This window comes from Erithacus rubecula (genome assembly GCF_903797595.1).
Source record: "Erithacus rubecula genome assembly, chromosome: 4".
Taxonomy (NCBI): Eukaryota; Metazoa; Chordata; class Aves; order Passeriformes; family Muscicapidae; genus Erithacus; species Erithacus rubecula.
In genome coordinates this window covers 13,422,587-13,446,141 of record NC_136686.1, presented here as the reverse complement: position 1 = coordinate 13,446,141, position 23,555 = coordinate 13,422,587, and the positions used below count along the sequence as shown (strand labels likewise).

Here is a 23,555-nt window from a genome sequence, read left to right as displayed (position 1 = left end):
AACATCCAAACTCCATTCAGCATCAGATCCAAACAGCATCACAAATGAGTTTCCTGCATGATGCACTTTTTTCTGCACAGGAATTTGATTCATATATATATATATATATATATATATGCACACACACCTTGGTAAAGCAGTAAAAGAAAAGGCCTGACATAAAAATGAGAAATCCAAATTGCAATTTCCTTCTCAATCCTGGAGTCTATAATGGATGCTGATCACCTAAGCAATGCAGTATTAATCGGGATCAACCTTCAACAAATTCTCTGAATGCCCAATGTCACTTTATTGGCCATGAGAAAGCTACAAAATTGATTGAACCCTGACATTTTCTTTGTGAAGACCTTACTTAAGACACACATCAGTCCATTCCCCTTTGCAACCCCCAAAGTTGTTAAAGTTTAGCACCAGACAGTGCAAAGCAGCAACACATCATTGTACTACACCATTATATAGGCTGGGACAACTTCTGTAGCTACAAAGTACTGACCTATCATTTCACCTTCAGAATAGAGTATGTTCCCTTTTTAATTAGTGACTTGAGAAAGAAATATTTTAGTCACCAAGAGTATAAAAATACTCTGTATTCCTCTGTTCTTAGCTGTGTGGGTTTTGAACAATGGCCTCTTGGCATTAGCTAGAATCTAGAGCCCAAATACTCAGTGGAAATCCCTCCCAACATAGCAATTAGCATCATCCACTTACTTGACCTACATTCTAAAAGCGTCTAGACAGAATTCACCACTGATAGTTGGGGGGGATGGGAGTGGAGAGGTGAGTTGGTTTCCTTAGGAAAAAAAAAGTTATTGGATTAATTTTTGGTCTATGTTAGAAGAATCAAGAACACGTCAAGATACACTGTTACAGAGAGAGATGTGGAGGAAGAGGTCTCCTGTCAGTATAAATCTGACCTGCAGCCTCCAAGATCAGTGTGTGAGAGCCATGCTGGTTATATCAGCTGGGATCTAGCCTAAGAACCTCAGCCTAATCCATTAGTCTGTGCTGCTGAAAATTATTGAGTGGTACAGATGAAATGAAAGAAGTGAAACAAAGAACTACAAATAGTCTAGGGGGAGGATCCCAATATTATCTACACACTGGTAACAAAGTTAAGATCATCACATGCCCTGTGCTTCAGACTTTTAAAATATACATATATAAAATAAACCCTACATTTCTTCATAGCTTATCTTCCTAGAAGCAAAGACCCAACAGATCTAGACATGCTTTAAAGCTATAGGCAAAAGGTAAGTTTACTAGTGTGTATAAAATTGTGCTGATGAGCAACACAACCTTACAGCTGAGGACTCAAGTTTTTCACTTAAGTCCTCTACTGGAAATGGAAATTATGTAGCACACAAGACCTTTGCTTACCCTGTCCATACACACACATATGATTCCACAGCACCAAGCCACTGATCATCAGAAAAAGCACACTGGCAGCAGGCTAAGGCCTCAAATAATAAGAGCTGAACTAAAAGCACTTACTGGCATCCTCCCTGAATATGCCTTACTAGTCCTGCCCTGTGCCCTTAACTCAGAGCACAGAGCCTGCCTCTGCCATGCTGAGGCTGGCAGTGCAATGGCACCTTGTCCTGCCTCCCCCATCCCCTGCTAGGTACAGAAATCAGGTACCAACTCCCTCTGGAGATTGTGGGGTCCTTGCCACACAACAGCCTGGGAGTAGGTGATAACGGGATTCTTTGGCCCCTAGCAGAAAAACCTGTTCTATTAAGGTCTCTGAAGAAAAATAATCACAAACATACCAAAGCAAAGCAAAGCTTTTCCTTATTATAAAGCAATATGTAATACAATAAATCCCCAAGCAATGCATGTGCTAGGTCAAGAGATTCCCTAAAAGAGTACCTAAAAAGAACTTAAAGGATTACACAATTTAAGATTATATCAATAGATTATTATACACGTATAAGACATCAGTATGGCCATACTGGTTAGGATGAATTAGTACAGAGGCATGACCCAGACCATGGTCAGTTTAAAATGCTCAGGATGGAAACATGATTTACTTCCAACCAGATTTGAACCAATATGCCCAATTTAAACCAAAAAAAGGTGAAGTTTTAATGGTGGCCAGTGCAGTAGGTTTCAGAGAGGAGGAGCCATTTTGTTGTGCAAAATCATCTGTCCTTTAAGAGCTGAGAAATACTTCCACTTTGGTTTTCACACAGTGAAGTCAGCCAGCTGAATCTGAAATGGAAGGTGATCTATTTAGCTGGCAATGGGCAGGAGCTCAGGCTGCACAGTGCAAACTGCAAGACTCTAAGTGGTGCTGTCTTTCACACCCTGGGGCCTCTTTTGCAAAACATTTAACCGCTTGGTTGTCCTCAAAGGCAGCAAAATAAAAACCTAAGGGTGCTCTGGGAAAAAAAAAAAAAAAAGATCATTTAAGGAATATTCTAAACTGTGACCTTGCCCAGTTGGGATCAATCCCAGCTTTCTCCTGCCACTTTGCTGACCTCAAGTGGGTGAGCAATGCAGCCATCCCTTGTGGCACTCACAAGCAATCACTGTTTATGTGAAGACTTGAACCATTTAAAATAAAACTCCAAACACAAAAGTTGTTAATGGATACTGGAATGATTCAGACAGCCCAACGGGATCACTGTGAAGGGTAACAGACTTTATGGTGGACGTTGACCCATGCAAAGATGGAAACACTTGCAAAACAGACTACAACAGCATTTCTCCTCTCATTGTCATCTCAGGTAAAATAATAAGGCACTTGCATAGAAGAATAGAGCATTACCTAGAAAAGCACATCTCTACACCAGAACTCCATACTAGCTCATGGAGTCAGGCATTTGTTTCACTCTCATCATCTTCCTAAAATGGCACAGAGCGGACTGATCTACAGTCCCCTCCAATTCAGCAAATCCCTTCCACTTATTCCACTGAATTTTGGGTCAGGCCTGAGGGTGGCAAATAGAATGCCAAAGGAAGAAAGTCTAAGGAGAATGAAGAACAAGAAAGAAGCTGGTGTGACAGCTGTTGTAATAAAATAAAAATTCAATAATTTACAAAATAGAATAGTTGCAGGAAATATCTACTGTACATAGTAAAAAATTATTTGTAACTGTAGGTTAGTTTTTCCCTTATTTATCACTAGGAAAAAGATAAAAAAAGAGGTTAAAATTACTTTTTTAAAAATTTACTTCTTCTGGTAAACTGTAAAGTAGCTATTCTAGCCTGCTGAATTAGGATTTTCACATTAGATCCATCCTCAGTGGAGCACAAGTGCCCTTCTGTAAGAACCAGATAAAACTCTGCTCAAATTCTTGACTGAGTTCAACTATGTCCCTGCAAGGACAAACTGCAAGAAGCACAGCTCAGGCAAAAGCATGACCAGGGTACTGAGAAAGAGAGGACACTTGAGGATAACAGCAACACAGCACAAGAAGGAAACAAAGCATGGAGAAGAGTACTGGACCAGGATCAAACCTGAATGCTGCAACTGGCTTTCTCAATGAGCCAGGCCAGCCACTTCACCTCCCCACATGCTCATCTCATTCCTCTTCTGACAGGTCTCCTGCCTACATAATTAGCTCCTCAGATCAGAGGCTGCCTTGCCATACAGTTAACACAGTATCCATCACCTCTAGGCATGAGCTGGGCCTATCTGTACCCAAAGCAGTTGGTCTCAGACCACATCTCTGGAAAAGCAGGGAAGAGGAAAATAAGATACATGGTTTTATTTTAGGACAATTCAAGCTTAAGGGGAGGAAATGGGTGTTCAGTGATGTTGTGTGGTCAATTTCAGGATCTGCCCACAACACTTGCAGGGTTAGGAAAGATCAGTTCTCTTCATTGCAACTGTCTGAACAGAATTTTTGGAAGCTAATAAATACTATTTACAACAGTAACAGGAAGATGGCAAGGAAAGGAAAACACAAGACAATCTGAGACCAGGTCTACACAAGAATTTTCATCAACCAGCTAGAAGCCAATAAATTAATTCCATATGTTCCTCTCAGGAGGCACTTCTGGTTTATGCCTAACATTGATTCAGTTTGTTGGGAAGGAACTGACTTAAGCTAAATAGATTAGCCTTAAGCAGACTATAAGGTATTGATCTAAAATATTGCATAAATGTAAAAAAACCTGCTTTCTAAACAGATTTAGTTAAACTAATGTAATTCCCCCACACAGAGTGTGGTAAGACACAATGATCCTTGCTTAATTTCTCAACGGTGGAAGCAGGAAAGCCTACCAGGACTGCTTTCAATGCACAGAGAAACCTACCCTGCTAAGTGGTGAAGAGACTGGAGGGGAGAAGGGAAAGAGCTAGGGCAGCATCATGGACCAGAAATTCAGCAGCATCATGGACTAGACCTCTCCTGCCTGTGCTGTGAACGCAGCAGTGTCAGTGCCCTTTCCTGTCCCTTCAGAAGCAGGCTGCACATCTGCTTCTTTATCCCCCCAAAAGGCTCAAGTGCTGTAGACTAGTAGGCACAGAGTTGTGGTGAGACTTAAGCACCATCATGCATCTCTCTCTGTCTCAATCACTTCACTCACATGCTCCCATTGGTTTCGCACAACACACTCTTCTCCAGAATGTCATCGTGCTCAGATCAGGCCATGTGCATGTACAGGCACACACACCACCAGTCACTGGCACACTGCTGGCATCATCTGCCATCATAATTCAATCCTGCCCTTGCAGTGTTAGACAGGAAAGGGACAAAAGCAGAGACAGGGACATGTGTGCGACATGAGGAAAGGAGTTACAAAGACGAGATCCCATCTGTAGTCACAGCCTCACCGGTCAATGCAGAAGTTGAACTCCCTCTCTTTTGTACTTGGTTCACTGAGGATGACAAGTCAGGGGAACTTTGGTTGAAAATATGTGGGAAAGAGGGAAGTCAAGAAAAAAGGCCTTTTTTATTTTTAAGAGGTGGCATTGACTCTTCTATCTATTTCAATTATCTTCAGTGTTTCGTTTCCTTCTAGTTCAGAGTTGACTCTGTAGGGAATAAAAAAACCAAAAGTTAATGCTAATAGTAATTTTTTAAACTACATATTCTGCTTGATTTGGCTAATGCTAAAGAACCATTCAGTAATTACCAGGTAGGTATTTGTCAGTTAACTGAGTCTGGTAACATACTCAATTATACTGAAGTAGTCATCTCTTTGGTTCTAGGCAAGCAAAGGTGCAGCAGGAAGACGCACACATATTTAAACCAGTGACTCTTTCTCTTTTCAGAGGCCTGCAAAACTTACATTTAGGATTTAAAAAAAAAAAAAAATACAGAAAATCCCTTACATTTATACTAAAAGTGAGGGAACTCTGTGTAGGAACTTAAGTAGTTAGATAATTTTACATGTCTGTCTCTTGAGACTGAGTCCTGAAAACTTTTCACAGTAATGCTGTGGAAGATCACTGCTGTGGGAAACTCCAGCTCTTCATGCCCTAACCTCATTGAAATTCCAGTGAGTCACAACCTCACACTTCCATACAACTGCCAAAAGCTTATTCCTTTGGGAAGCATAGAAGAAAGTGCTTTAAAGAAGTGAGCAGGCCCAACTAACAGTCTTACAGGGGTTAGGATTCTGGCAGAAGTACTGAGTTTGGTAGCTGTATTACTACAATTCTGTTGCAACCACTTCTCCAGAACAACAATGATTTTGCCTGTAGGCTCTCCAGATAAAAAAGAAACTCTTACTTCATGCTTCATGGTGCCCAGCAAAGCTGAGCTGCTAGTCTGACCACTGGCCTTCAGGCATGAACAAGAGTGACACACAACATCCATGTGACAAACAGCCCATCCTGCACTCACCTGTGCTGCTGCAGGCCCAGCAGCACTGATTTCTCTAGCCTTGTCTCATTGGCTATTGTGAACTGCATGATACCATCCTGCTGTGTCCCTGACACAGCTTCCAGGGACAGTGTTGTGAACTTGGAGGTGTCTGGTTGCCTGTCATTGCGATCTGCAAAGGAGATTGGGCTTGCTGGCTCCTCCTGTTGGTGAGGCTCTTCATAAATTAGTAGACTCCTTGACCTCACTGCATACAAAGACAGAAGGCAAAATGAGATGAGCAACAGAAAGCTCAGAGAACAGCCCTGGTCATTTCAGAATATGTAAACCATTAGGCCAGAGCCAAAGCTGCAAAAACCTTTTGTTTTCATAGGGATTAACTGGCAATTTGATAGCTGAAGAAAGAAACCACAGGAATGGTCCAGGTGGGGATCAAAAAGCTCTAAATTATTCACAAAACAAAACAAATAATAACTTTGACAATGTATTTGTTCATTATGATTATGTAATACTAATGGTTTCCCATTCTGTCCTTGGACTCTTTGGTAACACTGGCAAAGAAAACAGCAACTGAAATAATTTGTGCATTTTAATAGTATGAACATTTGCTACTGAGTAGAAACCCTGCTACCTTACACTAATAACTTCAGTTCTGCAAAGAGAGGCAAAAACTTCTTCAAACAGAAGTATCAAGTAGGCTAGTGGAGAAAAGATTTTTCTCATTTTTATGAAGTCTGCTGCCATCAGCATAGTTTGCTGAGCTATCCTTAGAAAAACATAGGTATACATTAAAAAAATGGCCACTTAAGAAGAAGAAATTCAATTGGTGTTTCAAAACAGCGTTAGGAAAGGGTGTGGAAAACAAGTGCTCAAGTACAACCAAGCAAATAGCAAGACTGGAATAGTTGTCACTTACCAATGGAATCTGTGTAGGACTCTAGTGAGGAATGCTGCCTGGGCAACACCATCTTTGTAGCAGAAGGATACGGCCCATAGCTCTGAGAGAAGCTGCCAAAAACTACTGCAAAGCACAGCACCATCATCTGGCAAAGGGAGGATGCAGAAGAGGTGAGTGCACTTCACCCACATGTGCACATGACAATTGTCATTTATCAAAACAAATCATTTGAGGACATTCTCATCACTGCATACCTAGCAAAGGCACCTCTACAATAACAGTACAGTGTTTTAAAAGAACACATTTCAATGCTGGGGTTCATTTTGCATGTCTGCACCATTCTGACCAGCTGCTTTATTTAGCAACCAATCTGAAATGCAGTTAAAGCTGCTCTGTGTGTTTTACAAGTACTGCTGAGGTTATTTCTGCTGCTGGCCCTGGTCTTGCTTGCCAGAGAAAGTGAAGCTAGACTGGGATAACAGCTTAGGCCTTGTAAATGATTTCCATCAATTTACTGCACTTTAGGTATAAAGGAAACTTGCTAGCTGAGTGTAAGGAGAGAAATGTTTCAATCTACTCATTTTCTTATCTTGACTACTACTACTGAAATAGGACAGAGGTAGATTTACAGCTTCAGTCATATTTTTATTTGGTTGAGCAAGTTTATTTTTATTGATGTAAAATGAACTGAGCCTCAAAAGTCACCCTTACTCATTTTACAACCCTAGAAACCATTTCCCACATATAATATGCAGGAAATAATAAAGTGAGTCCCTTGGAAGAACATAGCTTCTTCTTTCATCACTGCAGCACCCAACCAAAAGCACAGGCCCAGTCTCCTCCAGAACTGAGTACCTTCCCACAAACACTTATCTTCATCAGCTATAAGTCTCACCTCCCTCAAAATTATCAAATCACGAAAAGGAGTTCCCTAAGCAGCAAATTTTCCATTGAGAGGCTTTGCAGAACAAGAGATGTGCCTTTGAGGAGTGGAAAGAGTTTCTCATTCCCTTACAATTCCCATCCTTAGTGACACTCACCATAAGACAGGTCCCTGTTTGTGTGCTAGCTGCCTTGCACGAACGGGACACCTTGCCAGCAACCATGGCTTGGAGTCTCTGCAACTGCTGCAGAAGTGTTCTGGAAAGCAAAGACAAGAGATAAAGCATCACATACACTGACCTGCTTGTTGGTTAAATAGATTTTTATTTCAAATTCCACATATGGAAATAATATAACATTTAGGATAAGGTAGATCTAGTTAAACTAATGTAATTCTCCCACACAGAGTGTGGTAAGACAGTCACTGATCCTTGCTTTATTTCTCAAGGGTGGAAGCAGTCTTCTCCTTGAAATTACTAGCAAGAAACATTTTTTAATTTTTAATGTAAAAGCTTTTACTGTTAGCACTGGAACTTTTAAGGTCTTTGCTTTTCCCTCAGCTGATGTCTCTGAACATTACTTCTTTAGTACTTTCAGTAAGTTCGTATAATAAAACTGCATTTTTTGGCGTTTCTATGCAAAATGGCCAGTAACAACTGAAACTCCTCTACATGCAGTGACCCTTGCATATAACCTGACTCTATGTCATGAATTCAACAAGAGTTCAGCCATTATCTTCAAAGATGCAAAATTGAGGTTGTAACTGCTCTAGTTGGTTATACAGTTATCAAAACAGGTTATCAAAACAGGTTATCAAAACCTCCTTTTCCCAGAAACCTGGTGTTTAGTAGTTTAGAACACATGCTGGCTAACTCTCAGAGAGCAGGACTTAAAACTAGACATAGGCACAGGCTTCATTTCTCACATTCACTTCTTAAATAAAACACTTTAATGCTATTTGTTAAATCCTTCAGAGTTGACAAAAATTGGAGATGTTTCAAGTGGCTATTCTGATGGTGTCTTCCAGAGGTCCCAACCACAATGACAATTCTCTTGTGGCTGGATACAACAGTCCCAGACCAGAAGAGCCTTTCTGACTTTTGCTGCTGCACCATCAATTACTACAGTCAGAATACAAGTAAATTAAATGGGAAATTATTTAAAAGTATGATTGCTACAGGGTTTTCACAGCAGTTTTTTAACAACCCATGAGCAACCCAAATGCCTGTCCTCAACACAAATATAGTATAATCTTTTAACAAGGCACTAAATATGCTGTTAGTTTTCAAGTCCACTTTTCACTTTTCTGGTAAGTTTCACAATCTATTGAGGAGGATACACCATAGAAACTCCATGGAAAGTTTTGGAGGCTGTTACGTCAAAAGCTAAAGCATGAGGCAAGGTCAGCATGTCAGAGAAAATGGAAGGAGTATTTTAAGACCAAACTAGCTAAAAGCTAATTGTAGGACAGACCCAGAGGTGCCTTCACAGCACCAATACACACTGGTCTGCCTACTTTCATTGATTTTTTTAAACATCAATGCTCAATGTTAATTAGGGTTTAATGAATTCAAGGACTTCAGGAATACATTCTGAAATGAGCACAAGGCATTCTCACAGCACAGATTTGTCTGGGCCAGCAGATCCTTCTCAACTTGTTACGAAAGGCTATCTTGTGTGCTCTTGAGAGCATGGCTGACTCTGCAACTCAGTATTTAAAAAAAGAGAACCATATGCCCAATGCAATCCTTTATTCAGCAATATAGAGACCACAGGCAAATTAGGAGACCACATAAATGAGACGACCTTTACTCCCTGCTCCCATTGGCATCTCTTCCCCGGTTCCTCCTCACATCCACTGCATGGCACAGGGTTCACCAGACTTGTGCACATCATTTCCTGGCACATCACCCACATCACCCACAGCATTGCCACCACGTGCCACCAGCTGTGTTAGACAGCAATGCCCTTTCAACCCTGAACGTTCCGCAGTATTTTGGAAGACAAATCTTTCCCCATTTCAGCCTGACTCACTGGGCTGGATGCAGAACAGCTCTGCAGAGTGAGGAGGAAGGAGCTCTCCTCCTCCTCAGCTCGGGGGCTGGCAGCAGCAGCAGCCTTGAAATGCTGATCATTCTTGCCACTTTTTGTGGAGGCGTCAGTGAGAAAATAGCTAATGGCTGGTGAGGAAATCAACAGAGAAGAGGCAATTCTCCTCATTTTGCTCATCTCTGCCTTTTCATGCTCAATTTAAAAAACCTGTTGGGCACAGTGGGCCCAGAGAGCTGATTACAAAACAGTCTCTTTGGAAAGTGTAATTAGGCAGGTATTCCGAGGTCTCCTGTACACAGAGGAAGATTCATCCTCCACCTTATTTACCAAATACCTTCACATAAAATGTCTTTCTTCCCCAAGTTGTTTATCTGGTTGAGCAGAGCTACTGTTTTCTTCTCAACAGAGAAGGACTCAGTGTTTGGAGTTGACAGGACACAGGTGCACTTGCAAGCGGTGAGCAAGAACCAAGGCAAGAACAAGAAACAAATTTGATGAGAGATGACATCAGTTTAACTTGCCACTGCCAAAATGGAGCACTCCTTACTGCTTTTATTCTCTAGCTGAATCTGGAATGGTGGAAGACTGGATTCTGAGGTCAAAAGATTCCCATGCAAAAAGCTTGTGACCGGATGATCTGGACCAGGAGAGGCAAAAAGGAGCAGAGCGCTGCCCTGCAGAAAAAGGGACTTTCCTAACTATGATGTTCCCTCTAAATAGCAGTAGAAAGGCTACAAATGCTTTTAGTGGAATACACTGCCTACAGCTAAGTCCTAATAGGAGAAATGCAATCCCAAGACAGCATGCTAAGGGGGTTGCACCCCAGGGATTATTTTCACTGTGTTGGACACGTTTCCTCCCGGGATCTCATTAGAGGGTCAGTTCTGCAGGAGGTGTGAGTGTGCTTTTACACTTTTCCCTTCCAATGGACGCACCTCATAGGAAAGCTGTAAAGTGACTGAAGACTCCTGCACTTCCTTCCACATACTGCCAGCAACTTAGTCTGTCTGTGATGTCTTGCTTTTGGTGAATATTCACATATATTCATCTTCAGAAGAGCCTTTTCACTACCAAAGTATGGACCAAGTCAAGCCTTCCCTTCTCCTTCCAGTGATACTTTAATTAAGTAGAGAAAACTTGTCGCTACAGAACCGCTTGGGAGACTTCCTCAAGTCAGTATTCCTGCTTAAAAATCCAACATTGATTCAAACAAATAAAAAAACAAACAAGACATCTTCTAGGGGACACCAAACTCTTTACCTTAATCAAAAGTTAATAGATAATTGTTCCTATTGTGTGAGGAATAACACATAATTCTGATAAGGAGAGAGAAAAATTAGTCTATTCCTTCTCTGCCTGTCCCACTTGTAGGAAAGGGACCCAATACCAAAGTAGGGTTTTAAGTGAAAGACCACTTAAATCCACAGTTTTCCCTCATTTCAATTACAAAAAAATCTCCAGCAACTTTTCATAAAAGATCTTACAGCATGAAAACCAATGTCCTGCTGGTCTAAAAGTAAGGAGTTACACCAGGACTGCCAAGCTTTGTCAAATATTGCAAGAGAGGCCTGAAATTAAGTGCAAGGTATCTCACTGCAATGTAAACCCGGATGCCTTAGTCCTTGAAAACCATTTGGTAAAATGACTTTACCAGTCTCAAATGAAAGAACAACCCAGCAAATCAGTGAAGTCTGGCAGCTTTGGTGCTGATAAACCCTTGGTGGGTCAGACTAATGTGCAACTTTAGATCTTTAGATGACTGGGAGTTGGAGAAATGGTAGAATATCCCATTTTTATCTACAAGGCATTGCCTTTAAGGTGCCTGTTAGTGCAGATCTACACAGCTGGCAATTGTTACTCTACAGGAGCTACTCTGCAGCCACTTGCATTCATTGTCCATGTGTGACACTCTCGACCACACGTGCACTGGATCCTATACCTGTGATTTCTCCAGGAAAAGGGATCATCAAGATACTTACAAATACAGACTCCACAAAAGTAAAAAGCAAAAGCACTTCTAAACACGTCATACACAGAACCAGATGATTCAAAATTGTCTTTAAGCCCAAACAGAGCTGGATCCCAGCTAGACATGCTGGTGTCAGAGAGTGCCTGCAAACCCTCTGGAACACTGGCAGTTTCTGCCTTTGGTCTCAGTGCCAAAATGTGAATGGGTCAATCCTTCTTGGTGACTGGGACAACTCAGTTCAATAGTCAGCGCCAGCTTCTTCTCACACCCTTTGCTTTCTAAGAGAGCAGTGTCCCACATGTTTACATGCTACTCAAACCAATGGCTCACTTGTGGTTATACAACAAAACAGATAAGCATGGAATCATGTGCTTCCTTAATTTTGAAGAAAACTGCCTAGGAAGGAACATGGAAGGGTTTCTTCTAAGGGGTTGAGTCATACGAATTAGGAGAGGTAATATGTGCTAGTGTTCTAATACTAAAGCTGACAAAAATGCTGCACTCACCTGCTCACTGTAATGAAAATTAAAAACTCTGGCATTTTGATCCCCAACCTCTTGCCTTGTCTGTTAAGATGCCTGAATGCCAAGGGAGATGCTCCTGGTTGCAAATTTCTGACCACACTTGCACCTTTGATGTGACATTTTTTCAGACCCAGATCTTCAGGCTAAGGCTGGCTTTCAAGGAAGAATCTTCTAAATGTTTTCATGTTACTGAGAGTAATGAAGGAACACTTTGATCAGGAAAAACATATCTAGTGTTTCCATGGTTTGGAAGCAGATTTTGAAATGCAAGCAGGGTTTCCCTGAAGTCTTAGGTATGTATCTATGTAAATATTTTCTATATATAGATTAATATACTCTTAAAGATTGCACATGCTGAAAGGAAACTGCTGCTCAACAGTTGTATGTTTTGGAAACTGTCCTTTTGGGGGGCAAGGCCACGTGGCACCATGGGCATCACTTGGCCCCACCCTCCTGGCCAGTTCCCCATGACCAGGTGAGCCAGTTCTTCTCAATCCAGCTAGACTGACAAACATGATGGTGACTGACAGCAATACATGTTCATCCACTTCTAGGGAAGCAACTGTAGCCCAGTTTTTCAACAAGGTCAAAGTCCAACATCCACCTTTGTCTACATCTACAATTGAATGCATCCTTTTAACATGGAATCACAGCTCTTTTTTTCCTGTTATCTTTCTTCCACTCTTACAATCTTTCACAATGGGAGAACACCTCTGATGTTTGTAGATCTATTTTAGGATAATATCTTCAACCATGTCTTTTTACTGTAATGAACACTCAAATGTACAGCTAAAGTCAACTAGGCTTCTGCTTCAGGTATATTAAATAAGATACATGTGTGGATAACTGTGCTAGGTACTTTGAGAAATAAAGTCCTAAACACATCAATTCAGGCATCTGACACACCAAACTGACACTAAATAATTTTGACTCCAGCTGCTCCCAACTTAGATTTGGTTGATTCTGTGACTCTATAGAGGAGATGAAAGTTCCACCTATAGGATGCTGTCAAGACAAGTTCTGAAACATGTGAACACTTTCTGGATGTGTTCTGAGGTGACATTATGCTGCTTGTATCCTCAGTTGTGTGTTTTGTTTATGCTTGGTATTATGTTCTGTGCTTTCATGACTGGCTCTGATAGTGAAGGTTTGTTTTGTCTGGTTATCAGCCTGCTCACCTCCCCCATGGTCTCTGCTTAGGAGAGGCTAGGCTTGCTCGCTCACTTGCTCGCTCACTTTCTTGCTTGGTTTTGCTTATTAGTTAGTTTAGCTAGGCAGTCCAATTTCTTTCCCTGGACTGTTTTTTCTTTCTTGCTTTCCCTTTCCTGAATAGCATCTGAACCTGTTCTGGACTGGGACCTGGGAAACACCAAGGAACAGTGGGAGCCTGCATTTTGTGAGCTGCAGCAGTCATCCCCAGCACCAGAGACTGAAAACTGGCCCGATCACTCGCAGGAGAGACTTTCCGAGTTTGTCATCCCCTCAGAGTGATGAAAGAGTTTTTCTGTCACCTGGGTCTGCCCTTTTTTTTTTCCCTGTGTTATAGAATGTTTTGTTTGTTAAATAAACAGGTTTTCTCCACTCTTCTCTGAGGAAATTCTTCCCGAACCCGGTGGTGGGGGGAGGAGTTGTGTGGGGTTGTTTTCTGGGGTCTCCTTCTGCAGCTTTTCTCCAAAATTGCCCTAAACCATGACAGGATGTCATGCCAAGACTCTGTGCAAATACCAATGAGGAAATGAGACATCTGAATTCACTCTAGGATGTGCATAATGTACGTTAAACCAGGGCCTGGAACCATTCTCACCATTGCACACTTGGAGTTAAGGTGGAAAACTCCATCATAGGTTATGTTACGAAACTGAGCTTTGATGAAAGCAGGCATTTGAACAAATTTCTCAGTACTTCACATGTAAACCTTAGCAGATCTTAGACACAAATTTAGATTTGATATCTAAATAGCCAAAACAGCATTGCCATGAATTACAGGAATTTCTGTGCAGCAGAATGAGCATCTGCTTCTCTGCATGAGACTACAGATCAATATCAATGCTATAGCAGAGGGAAGGAAACAATATCCCACATGGCCAAAGTATGAAGGATTTGGAGATATCACTTACCTAAAATTGTCTAGAGCATTTAGCACGAAAGAATTAAGATCATCAAAGAACAGAGAAGATGCTAAAGGTCCTTTCTGAAAGGATGGACAACACCAACAAAGATGTTGCATCAGTGCATCCTCAACAGTTCAGAGATGAAAACAGATGGCCAGATTTATCTCAGCTGGGGAAAACAACTTCTGGGTTGACAACATGTTGTCCCCAAGGGGATAATACACAGCTGCACCTTTTCCTAAGAGAAGTTGGCTTCAGTACCTTCTGGGACAGATTCTGGGTGAGACATCCCTACTCCACACCTACAGAATAGTTCCTGGCTCTTTTATGTCAAAAAACAGAGGGAAATTGAAGAGACACAGAAATGGCTTGGCTCTCTTCAAGCAAGCAGCAGATGTCTTTATGCATGAGCAGTGTGTGGGAGACACTCTCCAGCAAGTCACAGTGCTACAGGGTCCAGCTTTCTGAAATCAGAGATTGAATCCAGACATTAGAAACAACATGTGCCACTCAATTAGCAATGCACTGGTTGCCAGATTGGCTCTAAGGCCACTTTTCATGATTGTGGGTCTTATCTTCAAAACTCAGCCTCCTCCCACACTTCACTGTCACCATCATGTTCCTTGGTAATATTCAACCATCACTGCAAATGCCTCTAACTGGGAAGTGTTAAGAGTGGGCTCCTCTAGTACCTACGCACTGGAATTTTCCACACTGACCATAAGCCAGGATTGACACTGCACTCTCAGCTAACATCCAATTAAAAGCTTAGCTATTCATCATTTTCTGCCATGTGTCCTTTGAAAAAGCCACCACTGAGTCACCCATTTCTTCAGAAACCAAGAAGCAAGAAGGTGGTTTTCCCCTCCAAATGAAGGGAATTCTGGGGTGTGAGATGCTTAGAGGGTTGCGCAATAATTGCAACGATATCTAGTAGTGCACAGGCAACTAATTGAGTTTCAACTCTTGAGTTTCAGCACTGTAAGTCCTGCAAGTGTCATGTCTCAGGTTAAGGCTTCCTGGCAGAATTTCACTCAATAAAGACAATTGGGTGAGCTGGACTCTAGGGATTTTTTGTTCTGTGTTACTAATTACATTCCCTTGTGCAGTGGAAGAACTCAGAGAAGAGGGCTAACAGGTTTCTCAAGCACAGCACAGGCTGGGGAGACAGTTTAAGACATGACATCAAAACCTCCATGCTTTACATACCACTGCAGCCACAATAATTGCCCTTCCATATCTTTCTCTGACATAGACCCCATCAGACACAGCTATTGTTCACATTTCAGTTGATCTTTTAACCTCCAGATTTTCTCTTTCCATGGTAATATCCAACTACCAAGGTTTGTATGATGATCTCCGTACCTTACCTGTTCGTGTTCTCCAGGACTTCAACCTTCTTACGCAGCTCACTGTTTTCATTTGAGCAGGTCTCAACTCTGGAGACAGCACAATGAAAGAGAAATATAAAAACATCAGTTATTTATTCCAGTGATTGCAAAACAAGCCACACTTGCTTTCACTGAGATCTCTATGATCTTGCCTACATTTAAAGAAAGATTACACCAATGAACTTTTGTCATAATATTTAATCACACTTCATCGTGTGAAACACATAGAAGAGATTGCATTACCTGTCTGGCAAATGCCTTGCTTCTGAAATCAGAGTCTCAAATTCCAAGGTGACAATGGCTAATAAGCCACAAGATTAAAGACGATGATCAAGACTGTCCAAGACACTACCCATTTCCAAACTGTCCCTAGAAATCCCCAAACTAAAGGAGATTGTCACAGACCATGCAAGAGGTCCAAGTAAAACATGTGACTCCTAAGAAGACAAGCAAGTCCATCCTGAATAGCTTCAAGAAGAAAAAAGGGAAAAGGAAATAGCCTTGATATCTGGGATGCAAGAGGTGGAATTTCAGAAGAGTAACTCTGAGGAAGTGTGACAGAGCTATAAAGAGACAAGAGAAAATTGAAATTACATCAAGGATAGATGGTGCAAGGGTTTTAACAGAACCATCTGGTGAATTGCGTAAGAGTAACATTAGAATACCCATCTCCTGGAAGAAAGATTATTTTGGGACATAAATCACTAACTGGGCTCCTGCTTGCTAAGGGAAGTCAATGTGTCTCATGCTATTTTCCCAAGTCCTGCTTAGTTTCCCAGGCACTCCTGACTCACTCACTTCCTATTTCTGTTTTCATCTGCACTAGAAGACAGAATTTACTCACTCTGGATCCATCTTTCCCTCAACACTGCCTGTCCATTAGGCCAAACCTGTTGCCTGAGGGAAAGGCTGGGTCTTGTCTAATTTAAGGTGTGAAGTGTTTGCTGGCACCTTAGGGACCTGCTGCAGGCAGGCACAGTCCTGTCCCCGACAAGCAGCTGCCAGGAGCAGGGCCTTTTCTCAGTCACTGCCACCAGATGGCAGCTGGAACTCTGTGCATGGAACTGTCCCAGCAGCCACAGCTGGATCCCTTCCCAATCCCACCACTAGTGCTGTTGGCCTGCTTCAAACAGGAAGGCGGCTGGCTTACTTTTTTTCCAGACTGTCCATGTATTCTTTCTTTTTCCTTCTACTCTCCTGGGCAGAGATCTAAGGAAAAAGGAGGAAAAACACCAAATATTTGCACAGAAAACAAAAGCATCACAGACAAATTAATAAACTGATAAAAAGCCCCAATGTTATTAGATTCAAGCCTCTGTCTTGTTCTCAATTCTATTACTGGCAAGCAAAGCACCCACTTGATCTATTTCCACATTCTGAAGCAAGGCTCCTCCTTTCAATCACACAAATGACAACCATCCACTGCTAACCTTAAAAAGTAAATCAGATTCACCTGGAGAGAATACCCTATGACAAATTCCAAAAGGTGATCCCAGGATGATGCCCTGCATCTGGGACAGGAAAAGCCCATGAATGTATTAGAAAGTATTTGCAGACAAGGGCATGGGGTCCTGATGAACAAGTCAAACATCTGTTAGCAGTGTGCCCCTGTTGGAAAAGCAGCCAGCCAAAGGTGGGTCTGCATCACTAAGATTGTAGTTAGCAGGTCCAGAGGAGTGACTCTTCCCCCTCTCTTCAGTGGCTGCAAAACCACAGCTGAGTGCAGCAATGCAGTCCATGGCTCAGAAATAAACCCTCTGGATGTACAGAAGCAAGCCCAGAGGCAGATCTTTGCTATAAGAAGTATGCCAGAGCACATGACACTTCAGGGAAGGCAGAAAAAGCTGGGCTTGTTCAGCTTGAAGATGAGAACACCAAGGAGGGAAACCTATTTCTCTCTTCAACTATCTCGTGCAGCAAAGATGATGTCACAGCAAAATGGCAAGAGGCATCAAATACAAGGTGCACCAAAGGAAATTCCAATCATACATTAGGGATTCTATTTATTCGTTTTTACCACAAGAGTGGCCTCATATAGGAACACGGCTCCCAGACACACAGGGGACTCATCACCCCTTGGGGCAGTAAAACCTGACTAGACAAGACACTGAGCAATCTACTCTAAGCTGATCCTGCTTTCTAGGCCAGGCCTTTGACCAAAGAACCTCCAGATTTCTCCTCAATATAAATTACTCTGATTCTATGTAAGCGGTATATGAAATACACCAAAGCACTGATGAAAATTTTGAAAAAAACACATTACAAGACCAAATTCCAATTTAATGTGTCCAAATTTACACCTATATCTGCAAAACCAGCAGCAGAATATAGTAACCACAAAAGATGTGCTAAATCCTTGAGAAAACTGAGCTGATCAGGTCTGAAAAAAAATGGCATTCTTCCCTATCACTAGGATCTTCCCCATGCCAGAAGGAAAAAAAAAAAAAATCAAAGACTTGTAGGGAATTTGGCACCCTTGGTATCTACTTTGTAAATCACTGAATTCAGTGATCAAAAAGCTAATGCACTGAAAGACTTATCAGACAGTCATATTTTAAAATAGGTAACAGAAAAGAACACCTTCCTTGCCCTGCAAAGAATACAGAGCCCTTTGCCTACCATAAGGGTAGGATCATACTGATTTTTAAATTAAGCCAAGCCACAGCATCTTGATACCTGCCTGCTAAATACTCCATTGCTAATGAGGTCAGGCAAATACCTACTCTGAAGCACACTGACACTGACAGACAAGGTGACGGATGTGTTTAGGAACAAAGAAAAGCACTTTGTTAAAAGACAACTTAGAGCGCTCAACAGTACCACAAACCATTACTGCAGAATTCAGTAGCATTTTTCAAAATGAAGGACAAGTAGGAACCACCCAGCAAAGCTAACTGACATTTACCTTGTTTTTTATTTTCCTGCGGATTTTCTTTAGAATTTTCTCCTCTGCTTTTGTCAGGGGCAGTTTGGTAGGGATTGGGTAGCCCTCCGCTATCAGCGTCCTCTTCTCTTCCTCTGTCAGGATGAGGGGACCAGTTCCCTGCAATTTCTTCAAGGGTCATGGAAATGAAATGAAATAAAATAAAACAGTAAGTGCACACAGTCCCAGAAGAAAAGGTTGTTAGGGACGAGAGGCAGCAGGTCTTCCACTTCAGAGAAGGCAAGGCCTACTAGAACAGCCTCCTGCAATTGGGAATGTGTGGAAGACCTTTCAGGTAACTTCCATTCAGTTAGAACCTTTGGAGCAGGATTCTCTGAAAACAGTTGTTCTTGGCCCGCCTCTGTGCACACTGAGGCCAACAGTAAAATTGCCTTTGGCTCAAACAGGGAAAGAGACACATGAGAAACACCAGTGAAAATCCCTCCCTAAAGATCACCACTTGCTAATGACGTGACAAGAAGACAGATGCACATCTCCCAGAGACAGGTCAACCCAGCAGGACTGGGCCCTAAGGCAAAACACAAGTCCATGATGGGATAAACCTAATAACACCAGTGAACCTGTCTCAACTTAGAGGAGAGGCACATGCTGTTCCCTGTGGGAACAGAACAGACCAGTGAACAAGAATTACTAGATCTGCAGTTTTGACCAGAGATGAATTCATTGAAACAACAACAGAAAGTTAGCAAATCTCTGTTAAAAAAAAGACAACGATAAACAGTGGAGAAAGGCATCTCAACTTACATGTGGTGCAGTCAGGAGAGGGGAATAATTGGAGAGCACTGCAGCTGTGCGTGACACAACCTTAGCCGTGGCCTGGAGCTGCACTGGGCTGGAAGGAGGGAGTGACCGAGCTGGGCTCTGCCCTCCTTCGGAGTCACTGCCGTGGCTGCTCGGAGGGGTGGGTGGCAAGTGCAGGGGATCCACTGCTAAAAGGCAAGAGAGACACAAAGTAACACAAGGGCCTAAGCTATCCATTTCAATTGCCACCACAGCCACCACCACCACACAGTATCCAAGACTACGAGTGTCTGCTAAAACATGGATCAAGCAAAAATGGCAGTTTGCAAGAGGTTCAGAGCATGCAGGTCTCCAAAGACACAATGGAATGCAGCAGCCATATTTAGGTTTGACAGACAAAACGGGGCTCTGTGCATATGCTCCAGTCACTTCTACCTGCACTTCAGCTCCATCTTGAAATGCTTTCAGGCTCATGCATTATGTAAAGTGCAAGTTCCCTGTTCCTGGAAACCACATCAACAGATGGGCTCTGGGCCAGCATACTTTCTGTCCAAAAACAACTAACTTTGCCATGGATTAAACAATTTCCCAGTATTTGCAAGGGAAGGGATCACATTCAAGGGCTTATGTGATCAGGAAGAAGAGAAAGGCCTCCAAAGGATGTGATTTGGCACAGCTGAGAAGTGACTGACAACCTAGTGACAGCAGAGGCTTCAATGCACTGATGCAGCAGGAGCAGCACAGGCAGGCACCACAGGAACCTCTCTCACACTGTCTATCCAGGGCCATAAGATAACCTCAACTGCTGCCAAAAGAACCTGCTCTAGAATTGTCAAAGTGCTGCTTATGATCAAATGAGTCTGGACTGAGAAATGGAGCACGTCTCACCTACTCTTATTAAATGCACAATTTAGCAGATGCTCAAAACAGCCATAACTAAGTCGCTTTTTCTCTGAGATAGAATTACAGCAATTGAATTTTAAAGTAGGAAGACACAGGGCTCATTTGCTACCTTCCACTTCTGTTATGCTTTGCAAATTTGAGTTGAAAAAATCAAATGGGTGGTGATGGAGGATGGAAGAAAAATAGTAATAAAAAAAAATCTATAATACTCCTTTTGTCTCACATATTAGCTCTTGTAGTTGCCAGAAGAAGAACATATTTGAAAAACATAAAGGCCCTTAATCCCATAAAGTGAGCAAACAAATCTACTCCTGGGATGAGATGCAGACTCCTTTTATCCACCTGCTACATCATTTGCTTGTCTCCTTAGAGCTGCCTACTACTTACTTACAGAAATTAATTCACTAACAGCATATCAAGTGTTTCTAACTAAAATGTAGTTCTCTGCTAAGATTTCATGCCAAATATTTCGCTCTTCCAAAGTATTCTTGGCTTTAATTGTGTTTAGCTTTCCAGGTAGGGATCTTTGCTCCTCCTTCCACATTAGAGGGTAGTACAAAGACATAATGATTGTTCTTAAAGCAAATATACTACAAACAGATTCACCTAACTTTTATTATCATATAAACTCATGTCCTGCTTTTGCATCAGAGATTAACAGTAAAGTTTCTTATATCTTAACTAAGTCTCCTCTAATTGATTTCTTTTCTATAAGCCTGTAATTGAAAAATTAAAACTCCCTTCAGCATAATTATTAATACTCTACAGAGAAAAAGGAATCATTTCCTTGTGATGAAAAAGGGAAGGGGGAAGCTGGAGAGAGGGGGAAGGCAGGTGAGGGGAAAGAAAGAGGAAAAAACCTCACATAAAGGCTCAGAGAGACTCTGGCTCTTCAACAGTCTAACTTGGATCCCTATAAAGCAACAGCTTAAGTCTAAAAGCTAACATGGTGCATAAGAAATCCTAATATTTAATCAGGGTAAAATACATTTATTGTACTTTCTTGCCATCTCCCCCTACATTTTCGTTTGGCAGTTAACAGACCTTCCTTAGAAGAGAGGTTCAGGAACTGATCCACTTCATGGGGCTCCAATTTAATCTCTGGAAGAACTTTCTGCGTCAGAGGTTTCATCTAGAAAAGAGAAATTAACAGCATGAAAACTTGGACTACACATCTTGAAAAACCTTAATAGAAGGACACAAGAATTACTTGTCCATGAATGGAGAGGTTTCCTCTCCTCCTGCTCTGCCACAGGCAAAGCTTTAACTGCTTCACACAGTTTGCTAAACCAGGCTACAGAGAATACTGCCCTGACTACTCCCACTATTGCTCTTCTTATTATTATACTTAGCTAAAATAAAAGATTACACCTCACAGATGACATTTCAGACTGAAAGCTACATGTAACCCACTCCAATTACTTCTCCAAGGAGCAGAGCTGCTGCTAGGACTTGCTAGACTGTACTGTCTATTTGGGCAAGGACATAAACACCCCTGAAGTCAGGGAGAGCCTGTTAAAGGCCATTGTCATCTGGAAGCAAGAGCAAGGTGCCAGCCACTGAGCACCAGGTTTTGGGACCCAGGTTCCTTTCACAGTGCTGAGGAGCAGGCAGGAAAAGAGACAGTCGCTGCTGACTGAAGTCTGGAAGACACCTGGCTTCCTGCACTGACACGGCTGGGGCACCAGGCTGCCAAGCTGCTGCCCAGAGCCTGTCTGTGTGCAACAGCCCCAGGCCTGAGGGAGCCAGTCTGGCACACCAGCAGGTTAATTGCAGCCAAAATCTCTCTCAGTAACCTGTGTAACTAATCCATGCAACAGCAGCGAGCCACCAGCAAGTCCCAGTCTCTGCAAATCACAGCATCCCAAACTACAGCAGGACTATTTCCTGGGAACAGCACATTCAAGCAAGGACAAAATTATGGGAAAATTCTGCTTAGCTTTCTTCAGTTTTGCATGAAATAATTTCTGTTGTGCATATTTCTGATCCACATCCAAGTGGAAACATGTATTTTAAGCACATATCAACTCCCTCCTGCCTGGACTGACATTGCATTCTGACAATAGCCATGCTGCTTCTTGCACTGGCTGGGGGACCTGGTGAGACACCAGCTGCTGCAGTTCTTTCTCTTTAACCCAGCCACAGCCAAACTAAGCTCTTCAGAATGCCCACTGGCTGCTCCAGCTGTGGTCAGAAAAGCATCACAAAGCTCCTTGTGAGGCTGGTTGGTCCCAAAGTAGCAGCAGCTTGGAATGTCAAAGCTTCATATATCTGGCAAAAGCAACTTTGCAGGCAAACAGGGAAACTCTCCAGTCAATCTGAACAAGGACCCTTGTTCTGCTTAGGGGAAGGCACAGCAGGACTAAAACCAGTTCCTTATGAAAGACATTTAGCTTGTCACAGGCTTGAAAGAGCAAATGGACTCGTCAGTTCAGGTGCAACTGGTTCATTAGAAACTACTCCAACATTTCTACAAATCCAAAGCCCCAGGCTTTGGGCTAGCATAGAAGACAAAGTTGGATATCCAATAGCTTTGAAATATCCAAGGGTTTTGGAACACAAGCTCTTACAGCAACAGTGAGACACCAGCAAACATTAAAAACCATTAAAGCAAACTGCATTGTGCACCCTGAACTGCCAAGCTCTGGCACCAAGGAGGCTACACTGGTATGTGGCCTTAGGAGAACCTGCACCAATTGTGCAGAGAGAACAGAGAGTCTGCAGTACCACGGCATCTGTCTGTAGTTCAGGCTGTTCCCCTTCCAGCGACGTGGCTGTGATGGTGAGAGTGACTGAGGGAGCAAGGCCTGATGTCTCACACAGCCCTGGCTCAGTCTTTATTGCAGCTGAAGTAAACTCTGTAGCCAGACGCCATTCCTCATTTTCCAGGTCACCTGCCAGGGAAAGAAATTGGACACCACATGTTTGGATCAGAAACAGAAAGACTGCAAGGAAAATTAATGTCATTCCCCCACCAGAGAAAGGAAACAAACGCAGGAGACATTTTAGTCTATCAACAAAACTCTGCCCTTGCTATTGAGCTCTCAGTCAATGCAGAACACCATGCCATTTCAGGGCTGTAACCTAATCCTAGCCCCAGGATACACAGAGGAGCAGGGAGGAAAGACACAGAGCACTAATCACTGTGCATTGCTGAAAGCTGCTAATGCGTAGCAGAACAAGACTAAACAAGCCACTGGGTAAAGCAGCCAGGAGCCGTGTCCTAAACAGGCTAATGCCTGCTGAATCAGTTGTATTCCACCTTCTAGAGATAGCCTTTAGCCAGACTTCTGCTTCTTCTACTGCTTATAGGCAGCAAACAGCTCAAATGGTTAGATTATACTTTTAAGAACAAAGAATTTG

General features: G+C 42.4%; 1 protein-coding gene across 2 annotated transcripts in view; it reads right to left on the bottom strand.

Moving 5' to 3' along the window:
• Positions 1-4,883: 4,883 nt before the first annotated feature.
• The window catches only part of CREB3L2 (cAMP responsive element binding protein 3 like 2), a 68,559-nt gene continuing 49,887 nt past the window's right edge, over positions 4,884-23,555 (bottom strand). The window contains exons 3-12 of one of the 2 annotated variants that reach the window (XM_079305107.1): positions 22,920-23,086; positions 21,237-21,324; positions 19,293-19,477; positions 18,510-18,656; positions 16,755-16,813; positions 15,584-15,652; positions 7,716-7,815; positions 6,694-6,820; positions 5,799-6,024; positions 4,884-4,984 (exon numbers count right to left, since the gene is read on the bottom strand). In XM_079305107.1, the coding sequence (XP_079161233.1) occupies positions 4,909-4,984; positions 5,799-6,024; positions 6,694-6,820; positions 7,716-7,815; positions 15,584-15,652; positions 16,755-16,813; positions 18,510-18,656; positions 19,293-19,477; positions 21,237-21,324; positions 22,920-23,086 (1,244 nt within the window). In that variant the 3' untranslated portion in view covers positions 4,884-4,908. The remainder of the gene's footprint in view (positions 4,985-5,798; positions 6,025-6,693; positions 6,821-7,715; positions 7,816-15,583; positions 15,653-16,754; positions 16,814-18,509; positions 18,657-19,292; positions 19,478-21,236; positions 21,325-22,919; positions 23,087-23,555) is intronic. The other variant, XM_079305108.1, reaches the window with a different exon arrangement.